This window comes from Ursus arctos, unplaced genomic scaffold, assembly GCF_023065955.2.
Source record: "Ursus arctos isolate Adak ecotype North America unplaced genomic scaffold, UrsArc2.0 scaffold_27, whole genome shotgun sequence".
In the NCBI taxonomy this organism is placed as follows: domain Eukaryota; kingdom Metazoa; phylum Chordata; class Mammalia; order Carnivora; family Ursidae; genus Ursus; species Ursus arctos.
The window spans coordinates 20,936,785-20,957,294 of record NW_026622952.1 but is presented as its reverse complement, the minus strand read 5'-3'; the positions used below and the strand labels follow the sequence as shown (position 1 = coordinate 20,957,294).

General features: G+C 40.7%; 1 protein-coding gene across 1 annotated transcript in view; it reads left to right on the top strand.

The window, feature by feature from the left end:
* MFHAS1 (multifunctional ROCO family signaling regulator 1) overlaps positions 1-3,128 on the top strand; it is a 108,651-nt gene extending 105,523 nt beyond the window's left edge. Inside the window, exon 3 of the mRNA XM_057303395.1 lies at positions 3,026-3,128. Within this exon, the coding sequence (XP_057159378.1) occupies positions 3,026-3,113 (88 nt within the window). The 3' untranslated portion in view covers positions 3,114-3,128. The remainder of the gene's footprint in view (positions 1-3,025) is intronic.
* Positions 3,129-20,510: the final 17,382 nt, after the last annotated feature.

The following is a 20,510-nucleotide window of genomic DNA, read 5'->3' as shown; positions in this document are numbered from 1 at the left end:
CCAGCTAGTGCTGTGAAGATTCCGAACAGTGCACCTTTCACATGTGCTTCTTTTGCACTCATATGCTGAGGCCATGACTGTGGAAGTTGGACCATTCTGGAAAGCAATTAGGAATAGCTATCAAAACCATCAACGTGTCCAAATTTTATCCCACTCTGAGGAATCTACCCCAGCTTTGCAGAAATATGGTCAAAGCTACATATGTAAGAATATTGAGCAAAAACTTAAAGCAACAGGCATCCAAATTGGTAAGGAAGGAGTAAAACTTCCACTATTTGCAGATGACATGATACTATATCCAGAAAACCCAAGACTCCACCAAAAAACTTCTAGAACTGATAAACAAATTCAGTAAAATTGCAAGATACAAAATCAATCTACAGAAATCTGCTGCATTTCTATACACCAATAATGAGGCAGCAAAAAGAGAAATTAAGAAAACAATCCCATTTACAATTGTCCCAAAATAATGAGATATCTAGGAATAAATGTAACCGAAGAGGTGAAAGACCTGTACTCTGAAAACTATAAAACACTGATGGAAGAAATTGAAGATGACACAACGAAATGGAAAGACATTCCATGTTCATGGATTGGAAGAAAAAATGTTAAAATGTCTATATTATCCAAAGCAATTTACAGATTTAAGGTAATCCCTATCAAAATACCAACAGCATTTTTCACAGAGCTAGAACAAACAATCCTAAAATTTGTATGGAACCATAAAAGACCCCCGAATAGCCAAAACAGTCTTGAAAAAGAAAGCAAAGCTGGAGGCTTCACAATTCCAGACTTCAAGTTATATTACAAAGCTGTAGTGATCAGCACAGTTTGGTACTGGCTCAAAAATAGACACATAGATCAATAGAACAGAATAGAAAATCCATAAATAAACCCACAATTACATGGTCAATTAATCTTTGACGAAGCAGAAAGAATATCCAATGGGGGGAAAGATACTCTCTTCAACAAATGGTGTTGGGAAAACTGGACAACAACATGCAAAAGAATGAAACTGGATCACTTTCTTACACCATATACAAAAAAAAAAAAAAAAAATCAGAATGGAATAAAGACCTAAATGTGAGACCTGAAACCATCAAAATCCTAGAAGAGAGCACAGGCAGTAACTTCTCGGACATTGGCTATCACAACTTCTTTCTAGATATGTCTTTCCAGGCAAGGGAAACAAAAGCAAAAATAAAGTAGTGGGACGCCATCAAAATAAGAAGCTTCTGCACAGCAGAGGAAACAACCAACAAAAGTAATAGGCAACGTACAGAATGAGAGAAGATACTTGCAAATGACATATCTGATAAAGGGTTAATATCCAAATATATAAAGAGCTTATAAAACTCAGCAGTCAAAAACCAAATAACCCAATTAAAAGATGGGCAGAAGACATGAACAGATACTTCCCCAAAGAAGACATCCAGATGGCCAGCAGACACATGAATAGATGCTCAACATCACTGGTCATCAGGGAAACGCAAATCAAAACTACGGTGAGATACCACCTCACACCTGTCAGAATGGCTAGTATCAAAAACACAAGAAACAACAGGTGTTGGGGAGCATGTGGAGAAAAAGGAACACCCGTGCACTGTTGATGGGAATGCAAACTGGTGTAACCACTGTGGAAAACAATATGGAGGCTCCTCAAAAAGTTAAAAATATTACTACCCTATGGGGCGCCTGGGTGGCTTAGTTGGTTGAGTGTCCAGCTCTTGGTTTCTGCTCAGGTCATGATCTCAAGGGTTGTGGGATCGAGTCGCACATAGGCTTCATGCTAAGCACAGAGTCTGCTTGAGATTCTCTCTCTCCTTTTCCCTCTCGCCCTTCCCCCACCCCACTCATGCACATGTGTGTTCTTTCAAATAAATAAAAAATAAATCTTTAAAAAAATTACTACCCTGTGATCCAGCAATCACACTACTGGGTATTTACCCAAAGAATACAAAAACACGAATTCAAGGAGATATATGCACCCCTATGTTTATGGCAGCATTATTTACAGTAGCCAAGATATGGAAGTGGCCCAAGTGCCCGTCGATTGATGAATGGATAAAGAAGATATGCTACATGTATATACAATGGAATATTATTCAGCCATAAAAAAGAATGCAACCTTGCCATTTGCAATGATATGGATAGAGTTAGACAGTATAATGCTAAGTGAAATAAGTCAGTCAGAGAAAGTCAAATACCACATGATTTCACTCATCTGTGGAATCCAGAAAACAAAACAAACGAGCAAAGGGGAAAATAGAGGGACAAATCAAGAAACAGACTTTCAACCATAGAGAACGAACTGATGGCTACTGGAGGTGGGTGGGGGATGGATGAAATAGGTGATGGGGATTAAGGAGGACACTTGTGTGATGAGCACTGGGTGATTAAAATAAAAACTCAAAAAAAAAAACTTAAAGCAGGACGCCTGGACGGCTCAGTCGGTTGAGCATCTGACTTTGACTCAGGTCATGATCTTGGGGTCCTGGGATCGAGCCCTGCATCAGGCTTCTCGCTCAGCGGGTAGTCTGTTTGTCCCTCTGCCTCCACTCCCACTCATGCTCGTGCTCCCTCTCTCTCTTTCAAGTGAATAAATAAAAATCTTTATTAAAAAATTCAAAGTGATGGTAGGGAAAGAATTTCGGAAAGTATATTATGGGAAATGGCATTAAAATTATGCTTCCGAATGTTTCATAATAATACACAAAATTTTTGCTACCATTTTCGGTGAAAAAATGAGGTTGCAAGTTTTAGATACAATATTTTTTCAATGCTCATGAAGATAAAATCACAGACAAAAACCTCAAAGACAAAATGCTAATGGGATTTCTTTAGATTTGGGAAGACAGGTGATTATTTTCCCTCGTCCTTTACACTTCACTCCGTTTTCCAAACTGCCTACAATAAGCTTGACCTTGAAATTACAATGTCATTAGAAAAAGCCAGTGAGTGTCCAACCCTTATCTGAGATTGCCTTGTCTCCCCATTCATCACCACCATCCCTTTCTCCCCACAGATACACTGGAAACGAGAAAATCAGAGGCACAAAATTCACTTCTGCTGGTGAGGGTTACAAATGTCACAGCCCAGGAAGACAGGTTTAGCGGTGAGTTCCAGGATGGGTGGGTGAGGGCAATGCCTATCTGTTTCCCAGTGACTACCTTGAAGACAATAGGAAGCAACCCAGTAAGACGCCCATCTGAGGATGACTGCTCGTTCCTGAAATCCTAAGCATCAGCCCAGGGCCAGAAGACAGCGGGCGGAAGTCAGCGCAGCTCCTCCTTCAGGAAGGCCCGCTGAGCTTCGTCCTTTTTCTCGGAATGTAATAGGCTTCTCATTCAGTGAAAGCACGAGACTTAAGAAGTTTCCAGCATTTTGCCCATTAAATTAACTCATCCTTTAAGAAGTCAGGGTGGTGCTAAGGGAAATCAGAGAGCAGATTCAAGCCGAGGGCTTCTGGGCCACACCCAGCATATGGGTTTTCCTGAAAGTTCGTTGGGAGTGTGCTTTGTACTTTACACAGCGCAGGAGGAAGTCACATATGAAATGCTGGGACTGGGGGTGGAATCACAGAGGAGGAGGTGTAGAACATAGCCAGGTTTCAAAAAACACACAAAGACGCACAGTCTGGAGGGAGACCCTCCAGGGTATTTTAACATTCTGAATGATGGAATTATTGGTGATGTTATTGTCCCTGTAATGCTGTTCTGTATTTTCCAAACTTTCTGAGCATGTGTTGCATTTCAGTATAAAAAAAGGATTTATTTTTATTTTAAACATCACAATGGAGGGATATGTATAGAAGTACATAGACAAGACTCAGAAGGTGGTGGAGTAAGAGATACATTTTTATTTTCTTTTTTATATTTTCTTTGCCTCTTCTAATTGTTCTACGATGAAACTGCATCCCATTTCCCATCGGGAAAAAAAATTCATTTACTTAAATGAGTCCTAAATGGATTCTGGAGAAATGTTGGTTTTCACAGCTAGATGTTTTTTATTTCCAGGGTAGGGGAGGGATTTTTCTCAGCAACTCATTGGCTCTGGTTCCTTAGCGATTCACCTTGAGTCTGATGCTGTCAAAAGTATTTATCGAGCATTTATTAAACAGTTAAGACTGTGCAGGAATTCATTTGCTTCATTCGTTCATTCACCAAACATTTTTGCTATTCTGTACTTTAAAGGCGATAAAAACATTTGTGCCCTAAGACACTGTCTTGAGAGTAGAGACAAGTTAACATGCAATTACAGAACAGCAGCGATTCTTACAATTTAGCATGCTCAGAATCACCCGAAGGCCTTCTTATACATAGACTGCTGGGTTCCACCCCAAGACTTTCTGATTCGGTCCGGGTATCCCACGTGCTGCTGGTGCTGCTGGCCTGGGTGGCACCTTCGGAACGCCCTTGTATTATAAATGCCGGAGAGAGAGAGGGGGCCCTCGGGGCCCTGAGCTGTCTCCGTCAGATGGCGTACTCCTGCTGAAAGATAGGAAAGTGGGGGTGGGGGGGATAGGCCCACAAGGCAGGATTTGCAATCAGTCCTTAGAATCCTTGAAGCCTTACTAGGTAGATCTCTGGGTCACCACACCTCCTCTTTCAGGATCTCGCAACAGCCATGAACTCTTTCCCCGCCACTCTCTAGGACAGAGTTCTCCCAGTGCCCCTTCTCTTCTATGTCCTGCCAAAACTTTTCTCAACGCGCTAAAGAAAGCTGAGTTTCCACCCTCTCCAAAAAGGGAGGCCCCCACCCGGTAGGTGGCTAAGAATTGGCCTCAAGGTAAAAAGGAGTCCACAGCATTGTGCTGTTCCGAGGCTACGCTACAGACTGAATGTCAGTCCCCACCTCCCAAATTCATACGTTGAAACCTAACCCCCATGTGATGGTATTAGGTGGGGGGGCCTTTGGGAGGTGATTAGGTCATGAGGGTAGAGCCTCATGTCTGGGATTAGTGCCCTTGTTAAAGAGACTTCAGAGAGCCCCTTGCCCCTCTGCCGTAGGAGGGCCCAGCAGGGGGCCCAGCAAGATCACCATCCGTGGACCAGGAAGCGGGCCTTCACCGGACAAGGAAGCTCCCAGCACGCTGATCTGGGACTTCTAAGCCTCCGGTCTCTGGTATTTTGTTACAGCGAATCCAGCAGAGTTAGACATACCAGTAGACACACGAGGAGCATGACCCCACCCCTGGGGACACAGACCACCTAAAATACAAGCCCTTCAAGAAGAAGCCTTTACCAATAATATTAGCACAGGCTCTGCCTCTAGAGATTCTTGCAAATGTTCGTGTATGTTTCCCCGGGAAGGAAGAAAAGAACCAATATCCACAAGGCTGGAAATGCTAATAAGGCTGACCATGTTTGGCAGAATCTTTGCTAAGGATGCAATGTTCCTATTTAGTGACTGTTCTAGAAGTGCATAATGTAACCAATGGTTTATCCAAGCCTGTGATCATAAAATGTTATAAAGGGTTCCTATATTATTAAAATAGTGAGGCCACTTATAATATACTTTCTGGATGAAGGTCAAAAAGATGATTACAGTGTTTCCCGGGTAGGAGTTCAGCTATATATAGACTAAAAGCCAAACAGAAATGGCATGAGCTTTATTTTCTCCATCCATGAACATTGTATTTTGTCAGTTCGGTCCGAGTTTAAGTGTACTGGGATAGCTAGCTCTTTAAAAGCATTCATAGAGTTGATAATTTTGGAGTAGCAAATTTACCCTCAAATTTACATTTTATATAAATTTGAAGTTTCGCATATTAGGTGCTGGGAGTTACATCTGCAATATTTAAAAAGTCTGTAAAGGTGAGAGTCAATACATTTTTTTTCTTATATATATAGGAACAGCATATAGAGGGAAAACTCTGGAGTCAAATTCATGCAGGTGAAATTGCTTGTAGATTCTCTTTTAAGCAGGTGAATTTCACTATCCAATCCTCTTTCCCTCTCCTTGTCTTGCAGTTGATCTGATTTACTTCCCTTTATGTCTGATGAGTGGTCCGTAGAAGGGTTGGAAAAAGAGAAAAACAAGAGGCTTAGGGATAACATTGAGAATGTCATCAGTGAGCACATTTGGGCCAAAGTGCTTCATTTTAGCTCTGGATGGGTTTTAGCTGTAATTGATTCAAGCCCTTGTTGGTGCATTAATTCAGGGCATCAGGGGATCATAGCCTCTTCTCAAAATGCTTATGTGAGTGTAAGAAGTAGCCAGCCTGGTTCAGCATAAGCTAATATTTCCTATGTGTGTGCACAGCGATGGGGTGGAAATTACTGTAACTGCTTTACACATAGGACAGCTAGGACAGTAGAACTACAAATCCTTGGGGTTTTTTTTAAATGGGCATTTATTCTTTATAAATATCACCAAAATGATCCTCAGAAATAGGTTTTACTACTTGTGGGGGATAAAAAGTTAGATTTTTTTTTTCTTAGCATACACCTGAGTAAATTCCACAGGGCAATAGGAGATGAAGCGTAAAAATCGAAATGAAACAAACATTAGGAAAATAGAGTGAATTGATTTCAGAATGTGGTTGGATTTTCTAACAAGAGCCATAAAGAAAATCACTACAATTGATTGTATGCATCTTTTAAAAGTCCTGTATATCTGGGGTACCTGGGTGGGTCAGTCGGTGAGGCATCTGCCTTTGGCTCAGGTCATGATCCCAGGGTTCTGGGATTGAGCCCCAAATTGGGCTCCTTGCTCAGCAGGGAGCTTGCTTCTCCCTCTCCCTCTGCCTGCCATTCTGCCTACTTGTGATCTCTCTCTCTCTCTCTCTCTGCCAAATAAATAAATAAAATCTTTAAAAAAAATTTCTGTCCATCTAAAAATGTCATAGACAACATAAGAAAGCAAAAGACAAATTTATTGTTTATTTTTTTTGCAAAAGACAAGAAAAAGACAAAATTAAATATTAGCAACGTACAGGAATGAAGGTATGATATGTTATAAAAAGAAACCTTAAAAATCAATGAAAATTCAGCAAAATGGTCAAGCTCTACCATTCACAGAAGAAGAAATATAAGTTGCAGGTATATATATGAAAATATTGGGCTGCATTTTTAATGAAATACACCTTAGAACAATCTTAGATTGTTTTGATATTTGTTTGTAAAAAACAAAGATTTTTGAAGATGCCAAATTGTTGCTAATAACTATGGAGAAGTGGTTATACACATAGACTCTATAAAGCATAAGACAGCTGGGCACTGGCGGTAAGTACTAAGGCCTTTTGAAATGCCTGTTATCTGTTTTCTCCTGGTCCACTTGGCCTGATATCTTTTTTATTTACAATTTTAATGAAGTATAATGGGCATACAATGAACTGCACGTATTTAAAGGGTATAATTTGATACGTTTGACATACACACACGCCCCCATGAAACTGTCATCAATCAAGAAAATGCCCCCCACATGTTTCTATGTAATATCCATTCCCTTTGTAATCTATTCGAATCTATTCCTTTATAATCTAGTGCTGTTTTCACCTCCATCCACAAGAAACCACCACTGTACTTGCTGTCACTACAGATCAGTTGACGTCTTTAAGAATTTTATATAACCTACATCATACATTACATCCTCCTTTTCTTCTCTTTTGGTCTCTATTTTTTTCACTTAACATAATGATTGTGAGATTTATCTATGTGGTTTCAATGCATCTGATTTTTTCTTTTTCATTGCTGTGTAGTATTCCATGGTGTGGGCGTACCAGGGCTTATTGATGGATTCACCTGCCTATTGGCATAAAATTGTCCATTTTATTTTTATAGACATTTATTCTAAGGAAACAATCATAGACTTGTTCAAAGATTTATGTATAAGTGTATATATATCCATATATATAAGGATAGACATATATATATATCCTTATATATCCATATATATATATCCTAATACATATATATTTCAGTGTTACTTAGATTATCAAAAAAAGTAGAAGCTACCAATATGTCCAACAATAACAGATAAGTCAAGCCATTATAATCAATCCCACTCAAAGAAAATGGAGCATTTAAAAATCATATCTTCTGATAATGTTTACCAACACAAGAAAGTCTTCATAAGTAATGTTAACTTTGTAAAAAGGGGTTCAACATCCATTATCTGAATTTTTAAAGAATGAAATCGTAAGCACTAGAAGAAAGCAGGAGTGAAATCTATTATTACATGTATGTGAGGAAAGGTTTTCTAAGACTCAAAGGCCAGAAGCAAAAACAAAAACAAAAAAAAATAAAGAAAAAATTTAAAAAGATGATAAAAATCTTTTGATTAAACTAAAATCTTTTGCCAAAAAAGTGAACAAAAAAATATATACCTGATAAACTGTGAAGAGGTATTTGCAACATTTATCACAGATTAAGGGATAATGTGCCCAATATATTAAGAACTGTTTAAAATTAAGGGAAAGGAGACCAAAACTAATAAAGAAAAGAAATAAAAGATCATTTACACGCAAAAAAGATCCAAAGCTAGCCTAAGCACGGGAAAAATATTCACGTCCCCAAAAGAAAAAATTCAACCCCACCCATAATTAGGGAAATACAAATGACAACTTCACTGAAATGCCAGTTCTCACCTATCAGATTGGCGAAAATTAAAAAGTATGACAATATACTCGACTTGAGAAATTATGGGAAGTACGCAGGCTCGTGCTTTGCTGGTGGGAATGGAAACCGGTACAGTGCCTTGGAGGGGATTCTGGCAATATCTAATGACCACATTATCTACTTAAAACTGCCTCTTGGGGCCCCTGGGTGGCTCAGTTGGTTAAACATCTGACTCCTGGTCTCAGCTCAGGTCGTGATCTCGGGATTGCAATCAAGCCCCAAGGCGGGCTCCCCATTCAGCAGGGAGTCTGCTTGAGATTCTCTCCCTCTGCTCCTCCCTCTGCTTGTGCATGTGCTCTCTCTCTCTCTCTCTCTCAAATAAATAAATCTTTAAAAAACTAACAACACAAAAACCCAAAAAAATCCACTACATTTTGACCCAGTAATTACACTTCTAAGAATTTATCCTGCATATAAACACCAGCAAAATGAAAACAGATATGCACGAGGTTATGCCCTGTAGCATTGTTTAAAATATTGGAAAGGGCCTGTATGCAAAAGGGGTTGAATAAACCACTATATATAGCCACACAACGGAGTACTCTGCAGCTGTGAAAGAATGAAGATCTCACAATGGACTGATACAGAATAATTTTCAAGACATACCGTTACGTGAAAAAGCCGTGTGCAAAGGGGTCTCTATTTTTTACTACCTTTTGTGTAACAAAGAAATGGGAAATAAGAAAATACTCATATATCTGTTAATTTGTGTCAAAAGAATCATAGGAAGGATAGCCCAGAAATAAATGACATTGGTCACCTTCAGGGAAGTGGATGACATGGGGTAGAAAGGATGAGGGGAGTCACACTCTTCTGAGTAAGCTTTTTGTATCGTTTTGACTCTTAGAACCATGTTTATTCTTCACACACTCAAAGAATGAATAAACACATTAGTAAATAGAAGCAATTGGGATATGGGAGGAAAACTGCAAACAGAACATGAGCAGAAACAAATAATCCTAATGGTATTTAAGACAAACGGCAACCATACAGAAAGGGAACATAGGGAATCAATTAAGTAATTTTTGAATGCAGTAATTTGATTTTATACCCTCAGGCTAAAGACAAAAACTATTGAAATTATTGTAGCTGGGAGGGGTTCGGGTTGCCCCCCCCCCCCCCCGCAGCGGTGTATGTCAGCAATTCTGAAACTGTATGTGGAGACTCTTAGATTGAGCAAAGGATGGGATCCAGGTTTTTCACCATCAGAGAATAAAATTACAAATACAAGAAAGGAGAAGTCTAGAATGTACCCTGTGGGGTTGTATTGGAATTGGAGGTGTTAGTGTAAACACAGTTACGAAATACATAGATCAGAAATGAACATGACGTTCAGGACACAAACGTACACTGTTTGCTGAGAACGTCTGTAACGACGGCGCCCCAGGAGCAATGAACGGGCTTAGTGCCCATATCTGGTTTTTAAATGTCATTCGCCACGAAAAGGACCTGGAGTACTTGGGGGACTGGCTGATTCCGGGGCGAGAACTTCTTACTGTGCTGATACGTAAGGATGTCCGTGAAGGTCGTTGGGCACATCTCAAAAAGACATTGGAGCCAGATCGAAGGGGCGCCCACCAACCAAGTCTGAACCAATGTGAGCATCAGAATAGAGACTAAAATGAGAATCCGTGAGTACTGATATTGAATAAATGAGTGAATAAATTAATAAACAACTAGGCAGGAAAGGATTTAATGTAAGCTAATAAATGAGGAAGGATGGAATTAGAGAATTATCAACATTTATAGCCACCATAATGATGATCGATTCAGGCCAAAATCAGCCAGGATGGTAAAAATAGTAGGTAAAAGTAATGCAAGAGTTATAATATATTTACATAGTATTAAAGTTCTCTCCACATGATAGTTTTTAATGACAAAGGGCAAAATAGTATCATTTACAGTAATGCGTCAACACCCTAGCATGTGGCCCGATCTGATGTCCCGAGGACAAATCAGCCTCACTTCTGTGCCCTTCCGCTGAAGACATATGTCTGTGGATCTAATTAGCAGGAAACAGCAACAAACTTCAAACCCTCTTACAAGATAACTGGCTTGTACTTTTCAAAAATGTCCCACAAGAAAATCTTTAAGAGCACCAAGAAAGGCTAAAGAACCATCCACATTAGACCCCAAAAAGACTAAATTCTGTTAAGTCATGTTGGACTGGGTCCCGGGCCGGATTTTTTTTTTTTTTTCGTCTGGGAAAAGAGCAATGAGACAATGGGTGAAATTCAGTGGTGGAATTCTATAGATTATTTAATACGGTGGTATCGCTGTTAGTTTTTCAATGTTGTTGAGTCCGTGTGGGTATGTGTAACACTGGTCTTGCTTTTAGGAAATACACACAGGAGTAGTAAGAAGCCAGTTTGCAATTTTCCATCAGATGGCTGGGAAAAATATATAACACATATGGGGGGAGGGGAGATACAGAAGGCAAATATGATAAAATGTTAATATTTAGGGAATCTGGGTGAAGAGAATACTGGAATTCTTGACACTACTTTTGCAAATTTTCTGTAAGCCTGAAACCATTTCAAAATAAATGGTAGAGCTAGTGAGGGGAAAAAAGAAAAAATGTCTTTCTCCTTCAGTCCCTCCCTTCTTCCCTCTCTTCCTCTCACTCCCCCCCCGACAAACACACAGGAACATGTCTGAAAAAAATGTTGCAAAAGTGTAAATAGTGTTTGTATCTAGATGGTGGGACATTACATTCGAAATTAATTTTCTTGCAAGGGAAGCAGAAGTGAAAATAAACTAATGGGACTACATCAATCTAAAAACTTCCGCATAGAAAAGGAAACCGTCAACAAAATGAAAAGGCAACCTACGGAATGGGAGAAAATATTTGCAAATGATATTTCTGATGGGGGTTAGTATCCAAAATATACGAAGAACTCATACAACTCAATAGAGGAAAAAAAAAAGCAGTCTGATTTAAAAATGGGCAGAGGGGGTGCCTGGGTGGCACAGCTGTTAAGCGTCTGCCTTCGGCTCAGGGCGTGATCCCGGCGTTATGGGATCGAACCCCACATCAGGCTCCTGTGCTGGGAGCCTGCTTCTTCCTCTCCCACTCCCCCTGCTTGTGTTCCCTCTCTCACTGGCTGTCTCTATCTCTGTCAAATAAATAAATAAAATCTTTAAAAAAAATAAAAAATAAAAATAAAAATGGGCAGAGAATCTGAATAGACATTTTTCCAAAGAAGACAGACAGATGGCCAACAAGAACCTGAAAAGATAACCAACCTCATTCATCATCAGGGAAATGCAAATCCAAACCACAAAGAGAGACCACCTCGCATCTGTTAGAGTGGGTAGTACCAAAAAAGACAAGAAATAACAAGTGTTGGTGAGGATGGGGAGAAAGGGCAAGCCTTGTGCACTGTTGGTGGGAATGTGAACTGATGCAGCCCCTATAAAAAAAACAGCATGGGGATTCCTCAAAACTTTAAAAACAGAACTGCCATACAATCTAGCAATTCCACTTTTGGGTATTTATCCAAAGGGAGTAAAAACACCAACTCAACACGATATCTGCCCATGTTCATTGCAGTATGTTTTACAATAGCCAAGACACAGAAGCAATCTAAGTGTCCGCTGATAGATGAATGGGTAGAAAAACTGTGGCGTATAAGCACGAAAGGATATTATGTCACCTTAAAGAGGAAGGAAATCCTGCCATTCGTGATGACATGGATGGACCTCGAGGCCATTATGCCAAGTGAAATAAGCCAGACAGAGAAAGGCAAATACTGTATGTTCTCATTAGATGTGGAATCTGAAAAAACACAGAACTTAGAGAAACAGCAGAATCGCGGTTGCCAGGGGGTGGGGGAAATGGGGCCCTGTTGGTCAGACGGTACAAGCTTCTGGTTGTAAGGTAAGTTCTGGCGATCTAGCGTATAGCCCGGCAGCTGCAGTTAGTAACACTCTATATTGTGTCTCCAAAAGTGGCTAAGAGAGTAGATCTGTGTTCTCGCCATAACAGCAACCACAGAAAAGGTAATTACGTGAGATGAAGGATGTGCTAACAAACCCGCCTGGGGTAAACATTTTACAGTCCGTACTTGCGTCAAATCATCATGTTGTACAGCTTACATTATGTTGTCTGTCAACTCTATCTCTGTAAAGCTGGGGCAAAAGAAAAGAAAATTCATCTTCTTTATGCTTTTATACATTTTATACATATGCAACCTTGGGCATGTATCTGTTTTTCTAACACACACATATGCTTAAAATTTTCAAAAGCACCATCAAGGGCTTGATGTCATGATGGCACCTTGTCAGTCGGTTCAGCTGTCTTGTCCGTATCACTACTCTCCGCAAGCGTGGTTACACCCATCTGGGCCCCCCAGCAGCGGCGGCGGGGCCAAAATAGTTCTGAATGGGATCGTGACAGTAAGACAGCTGTAGTCTCAAATGACTTCGAGGGTCACATGTTTGTCCCCTGAGGCCATGAGTATATCATATAACATAAGGAATCCTAAGAATGTGCATGTCTGGTGCAGAAACATCCTGGCATCTTCTGGGAGCCTATGAGGTCCAGAGTGGTGAACTTGGACTTGTCCGCATTGTTGAAGTGTCATTGGTTTCTTTTTCGAGCGAAATTATTATTTATTACAAATTTATGGAACCTGCCCTCTTCCTCTTTGCATGTCTTGGAAAAGTGTTCTTTTTCCTTTAGTGATAGTTTTAGAAAATAAGTTTTAATACAGCGCTTCTCACAATTGGGGCATAAATCATAGAGAGGGATTAAATACTAGTTCGAGTAGCTAACTGAAAAATGAATCAAAAAAGGATGAGGGACTGGCGTGAGTAGAACGCTCTGCAGTCCGAGCTTTAAGGTCTGAATGAATGGAACGGATTTGATGGTCTCTGACCCGTGTAGTGAACAGCTTTCCCGTGTCCGCTCGTTGGAGGTGACTGGTGGGTCACTGAGTTTTCCTCTGGCTTCAAGCAGCAAACCGTTAAGACTTTGGGATCTCAGAGGATAAGGCAGTACTCTGACATTCTCCAAAACTTCCAGAAAGGGCTTTCACAACTATGTGCAAACAGACACCCTGAATTTTATATCACACAAAAGTCAGTCCTAAATGATCAAGGTCCTCACATCACAAAGCTGGGTGTTTCATTTAATGTGTGATTTTGGAAAGAGAATCACACTTCTAATCATTCTAAATTCTTCTCATTCCTTTCTGTCACTATGAGAGATCAGTCCCTAAATTTATTCTCAAAGGCTGCCGCCTTTCAGAGATGGAAGAGAATTCCCAATCCCTCATTAGAGGCATTGGACATGGAGTTTCTATGACCCCAATTTCTGAGCATCCTCTCTGTTTGAGTCCGACAACTTAAAATACACTCTGGGGTTAAATGGCATGCTCTTTGGGAAAACCCAACTGATTTTCTGATGTTTATGAAATATTTAGGAAATCAGGATACAAGCCTTTAGGACTAAACCCTGTACATTTAAATGTATTTCCCAAATGTTAAAAAGGGAATGTATGACAGTAAACATATTATTCTGTACCGAAATTTGATATTGTGTTTAGTCTCTTTCCAGAAAATGAATTTAAATCATGCCGTGAAATTAAACATAAAAATGGAGCAAGGTTGAGAGATGGCCTTAGGGCTTTAGAATCCAAGTGTGTTTCTGCTCTTTGCGTCATCATTACTTTCGTCTTGGGCGTTAATAATTCATAACCTTCTAGCAACAGCAATAGGCAACACATGTAGCTGTTTCAGTTGACTTATATATGTAGGAATTCACTGAATCTTTACAATGACCTTATGATGGGGGTGGGGCTGCACTACCATATCCTTTTTACAGCTTAATAGGCACCAAGAGTCAGTAGCTGCAGGTGCAGAGCTAACAGGTGGCAGAGCGCAATCCTTACCCCAGAGTACAAGTCTTGAGCTGCGGCATTTTGCGTGTCTGTGTTATTATCAGAGGCACACCGGGTGCCCCACCCCTTTCCCTCTGCCTCCAGGCACTGTTTCCGTGTAGTTTCCCCTCTTCCTCGCCCGCTGGTGTTTGCTGAATGTTTAACAGCCAGCCCTCTGGCGCTGATCTGGAGCATTTGCCAATTTCCGGGGCCAATTTCAAATGACCAACTTGATGTTACTGAACGTGGAGTTGGGAAAAGATGGGCAACAGCACTCCCCATTATATAGTCTTTATATCATGTAGACGTGTACCCTATTTTACAGTGTTTGTACCCTTTAGCTACCATAGCCGTATATAACCTCAAAATGGTGACATGTAATAAAAGAGGACACAATACATTTTGGGTGTTTATTACCTGTGTTTTAAATATAATCTAGTTAATTTCAATTTATATAATCTAATTTTAATTTTAAAATTTAGCGATCGGCTCTCGAGTCAGTTCTACCAGATAATATATTTTCTGGAAGGACTAATTAGTGTAAAACTGGGAGAAGGATGAAATTAAGGTGTTACGTTACAGTCTCAGTGGTGTCTGACTCTGAGCCGTCCTCCAATTTCCGTTTCCAAACCTTTTCTTTGAGAAGAACAGCCAAAGGACGCGTTTGCCCTGTACTGCGGAGAGTTTGGCGTTCTGCTGCGCCACCTGGTGGTTACAATGAGCAATTGCTAGATTCTCTTGCGCGGTCTTGAGCTCATCCTTCAGGGCTCTGCTCACTAACGTTCCTCACCCACCAGCATTTTCAGCCTTCAATTAGGCTTCTGTGGGTAACTTGACTCTTTTAGTTTACAATCTCCTATATGAAGGCCCTGAAGATAAATTCTCAGATGTCAGGCCGAAAAGCACTTGACTGACAAATTAACAGGTTTTTTGTCCTTCTCTGGGATTACCACCCCCTATTCCAGAGCAGTAGAGAGCATCTCCAGACTTGGCTTACAAATATTACCCAGAACAGTGAATGTCCTGAGAAGCATCCCAAAGTTCTTGTCACTATTTTCTAAGAGGATTACAGGGTCCTCGGTAAGTAGGTGTTCACGCATTCCATTTTGATAGCCCACAGTTCCAAAAACTACAGGCGTGACCCTATCGTCCATCCCATTATCCTGCCTTTTCCACCAAGGACCCTATCGTCCATCCCATTATCCTGCCTTTTCCACCACGGACCCTATCTCAGCACAAATTTTAAGATAATAGAAAATAGATGTCATCAGACAGAGCTGATCCAGAGGTTACCTTTTGATTGTGAAAATCCCATCACGGATCTCTTTAGTGTATACAATTAAGCACTAACCTTATATGGTGGGGGTGGGCAGGGTCCTCAACTATTTTTTCCATCTTCTTCATTTTGTATTTCCCACTTAGTATAAATTCATTGATACAATAACTACCTCTTGAGCGTAAGGATGTGCCGGCCCCTTGGCCAGGAGATGTGGATATAAAGAAGAAGGCATAGATCCTGCCCAGGGTTGTGGTAGAGGAAAAGGATTTGGAAGCGTTAGGCAAAGCGGGATTCTGTGGGTGCTAATGACAAGAGCAACTGACTCCAAGCAGAAGGGGGGGCTTCTCGGAGGAGCATGAACGGATAGCGAAGTCTGCGTGGGATTTGGACGGAGGGAGACCATAGGGCCAGGCGATTCAAGGGGCGAGATGCCAAACTGGGAGAATTTTCAGCAGAACCAGTCGTGCACTTAGGCTGGAGTCAGAACAGCATGTTCACGAGGCACAAGTGAGGAGCGACAGCACTAGACACCAGACTGGGGACAGATCGTGCTGGTCTTGATGACGGTGCAGGAAACGTGGACTTCATCCAGGTAGTAATAAAGCATGAACCTTTCAACGTTTTTAAGCAAAGAAGTAGGAGAGTAAGATCTATGATTAAAGAAGTTATCTGTCCAAGCTTTGTCGGTCACACAGGCCAAATGGGGGCTTCTTCTCCTCCTAGGGACACAGGGCATTCAAGCTCCTTGCTTAATAAAGATAAGGACTTGGATTTTTAACAAGAGAAAGAATAGGGCTCACTACTCTAGCCACTTCTGGAAAGCTCTGTTTCATGGTATGAACACCTATTCACTCATTAAAAGACGAAGAAAAGCCACTTTGAGCAAAGGGAAAACAAAATACTAAAAAGAAAGCATCCCAATTAAAAAGGAGAAGGAGGAGGCCATAGGGCAGAGGAAGAGGGGCAGGAGGAGAGGGGAGGAGGAACAGGAAGAGAAGAATCAGAGATGGACCACTGGGTGGGGAGGGCTCCCGACAGCCCAGGTAAGAGATGGTAGGACTTGACCTAGGGCCGCAGGAGTGGATAAAAGAAATTCGTGGAAGGAGAACTGAGGGGTTTTATTGCTATGGAGTTTGGGGAACTAGAGAATTAAATAAGTTTCAGAGAGCATTTCTGGAAAGTGAATTGGCACAGCAAAAGACTTACATGGTCCTATCCGCTGATCTAGTGATTTTACTTCTAGAAATCTATCTCAAATGATCACAGGTGAGCATAAAACTTGTGTGTATCATATGCTTATCACTGTACTGGTAGAGCAGAAGATAACTAGAAGCAACCAGAGGAGATCTATATATTTTGATATATCCAGAAGAAGGGATACATGGGTTCAAGAATATTTAATGACGGGGCGCCTGGGTGGCACAGCGGTTAAGCGTCTGCCTTCGGCTCAGGGCGTGATCCCGGTATTACGGGATCGAGTACCACATCAGGCTCTTCCGCTATGAGCCTGCTTCTTCCTCTCCCACTCCCCCTGCTTGTGTTCCCTCTCTCGCTGGCTGTCTCTCTCTGTCAAATAAATAAATAAAATCTTAAAAAGAAAAAAGAATATTTAATGACATGGTTAAATGCTTTTGTGGATATAATCATGTTAAATTTTAAAAAGTCCGAATTCACAGCATATAGTATGATTCCAATTTTGTAACAACAACAACAACAAAACCCAGAACCCTAAAAACTCTCCATATATACAGAAAAGGAAGAAAAGAAAAGCAAGAAAATGCTGTGACTATCTCCAAATGGTAAGATTGTGGATCGATTCTTCTTTATACTTTTATCAGGCTTTCTAAAATTGTATATAATTAACTTATATTTTTCTAATAAACAAAAAATAATAACTGACACAAAATACAAAAAAGGAAATAACTAAACCTTCTGGCTTAAGTTCCTTGCAGAAAGTCCTGTCAAATATTTAGATTTGAGGGGCGCCTGGCTGGCTCAGTCAGAAGACCTAGGGACTCTTGATCTCGGGATTGTGAGTTTGAGCCATATGCGGGGTGTAGAGATGGCTTAAATACATAAAACTTAAAAAAAATTTATATTTGAACATAGTTTATTACAAAAGCACAATGACTTTTTAAAAAAATGACGTAAAAATTCAGGAGCAATAAAAAAGAACATCCATTTTTTAATTATGAAGTTCAGCATAGTTGGTGTGATTAAACTTTAACTTATGAGCTTCAGGCAGTTAGGGCAAAAAAAGAAAAAACAGGGTCAGCACATTTTCATTACAATGTATTACATCTCATGCCAGACCAGCAAGGGATATACTATATTTCTGAGCTCTGCTTTCTAAATTAAATTCCTTAATGAGGCTTGTAATGCAGGAGACTGAGTGATAGAGACATCGATGTGCTCTGTAACAATGCAATAAACTGATGTGACAGCATCGTACGTATATATGTTTGTAACTTTTACAACATCTTTGGACATAAGATGAAAGTCAGTAAAGGCAGCAGCGGGCAAAAGATACAGCTAAGTATACACCCTCTGGTGTTCCGGCTAGATCCAAACAACAGAAACTAGATGGCCAAGAGAATATTCTCCAACTTTACTGTGCCTACGAAACACAAGGCTTGCTCGTTTGAAGAAAAACAGCTTCCTAGGTATCTCTTCCTAGATTCCAGGTCAGTTGGCCAGGGGCGGAGTGTATTTTATTTTAAACATATTATTTTAAACATATTAAATAAACATCCAAGTCATATTGGATGCAGGTGATCCGGAAGTCCATTCGGGGAAATACGGACCTTACAGAAGTGGATCGTTGCCAAGTCCCTTCTGCATCTTGCCTAGCTAGCGCTTCTCTTAGCAGGCTGTACTCGTAGCAAGATCCTGTAGTCCTGGAGCTCCGAATCAGTAGTTTTCGAACCCCTGCATAGCCCTGAGCTGGCACGGAAACTTTACAAGGGTTTCTTGCAAGGTGGCTTTCGGACATGTGTTTACAGGTGAATCGCTTTCCTTTGTACTCGTCTAAAATCTTTCTGCATTGAAGGTGCGGCGCCACGAGGGGGCGTCTCTCCCCAAAACGCCCTTTTCGTCGTCCCCACCCTCTCAATCCCCACTCCTCGCCCGCCCCCAAGCCTATTCATTGCCCTGGAGTGCAAAAATCTCCGCGGTAACTGGCAGGAGAACAGGTTTATGTATTGGTGAATGATGGACTCTAACGTCCGGGGTAACAAATGCTTTTGCAAGTCAGGAGCAAAATGAAAGGAGAGATTTGCCCGCTGACAGATAACTGGCAATGACCACATAATAGATCGTGGTGTAGCTCTCCCAGTATCATTACAGAGGAATTCAAAGACGCGGGTAACACTTTGGTAACAACATACCTGCCATTTCCACTTATTTATTTATGTGAATGACCTTTCTCTTTGCTTAAGTCGCTTTTGTTTTTAAAGATTTTATTTTTGAGTGATCTTTACACCCAACATGGGACTCTGACTCACCACCCCAGGTTCAAGAGTCTATCCCTACACGGACTGAGACAGCCAGGCGCCCCTTGATTAAGTCTTTAATAAGGAAAAATAGGAAGAGATTGGATGTGTTCGAACTAATTTTGATCTATGGATACACGAAGTTAGCAGTAAAAGAGCAACATTCATTTAATTAAATGCCGGACTTCCAATGCGTCTTCACTTCTTATGTTGAATATTTATCACAATTTGAAAGATACCGATGTTGCTTTGGTTAAAATTATTGTACTGCTAGTTGTAAAGATAATCCAAGAGAAAAACATTGTAGCGCTTAGAATTCTATGATAGGCAACAAAAAAATGCAAATTTCTATTTAGATACATATATTTTGATGGCCAAGAAATATGAAGCATGGTTGAAAAAAGATTTGCAAGCTTAAAAAAGTGCTGCCAAAGGCTACAATTCTGGAAGAAATGAAATGGAGTCGAGGAGGAAAAGAAATAATGTCAAATGTCTTACTTTGAAAGGAGCTCATGCATATTTAAAATGAACCGTGGTGGTTATTAAATCTCTAGAGTGCTTGGATTCTATTGAATATATTAGAAGACTGAAAGTTTTATTTCTAAATGTCAGCATTTACAAATACATCAGAAATGACATCTTTTGTAGCAATTTAAATGGGATGAGGAAATCTTTGTATCAGCTTAATCACGTGCAAGGAAGTGCGCAGTTTTTACCAAATTCTGTTCCAGGAGTGAAAAAGTTTGAGGTAATTCTTTGAGTGGTGCCCAGCCCTGGAGTCTCTCTCTGGGACGCTTGGCTACAGCACGAGCCCGGGTGAGTGGGGGATGTGCGGCTGGAAAGCTGCAGTTATTTGCCTAAGAATTTTGTTTTTATTTTGCAGAGTACAGATCACCAAAAAAAGCATCAACTGTCCATATCCTAAGGCTAGCATTAATAATTTTGTTACAGAATTGGGTGGGGACCGGAAGTTGATTAAGGAGAGGCACTATGGGAATTTTTCTCATGAGGTTTCTATTGATTTATTCCACCAAATGAGCATATGCCTGTTGGGGCTCGCGGCCTTCTCACTATAACGTGTGAGACATAGTTGTTGCTGAAACATTTCTCACGTGTCCATACCAGGGGCTCACCTCCTGGAATGACCTCAGTCACGCTCCGTAGACCAGCTGATCTGCAGCAGGAGCCAGGAGCTAGAAAAGGGGCCTCCGCAATCACCAAGCAAGTTAATGCCCCC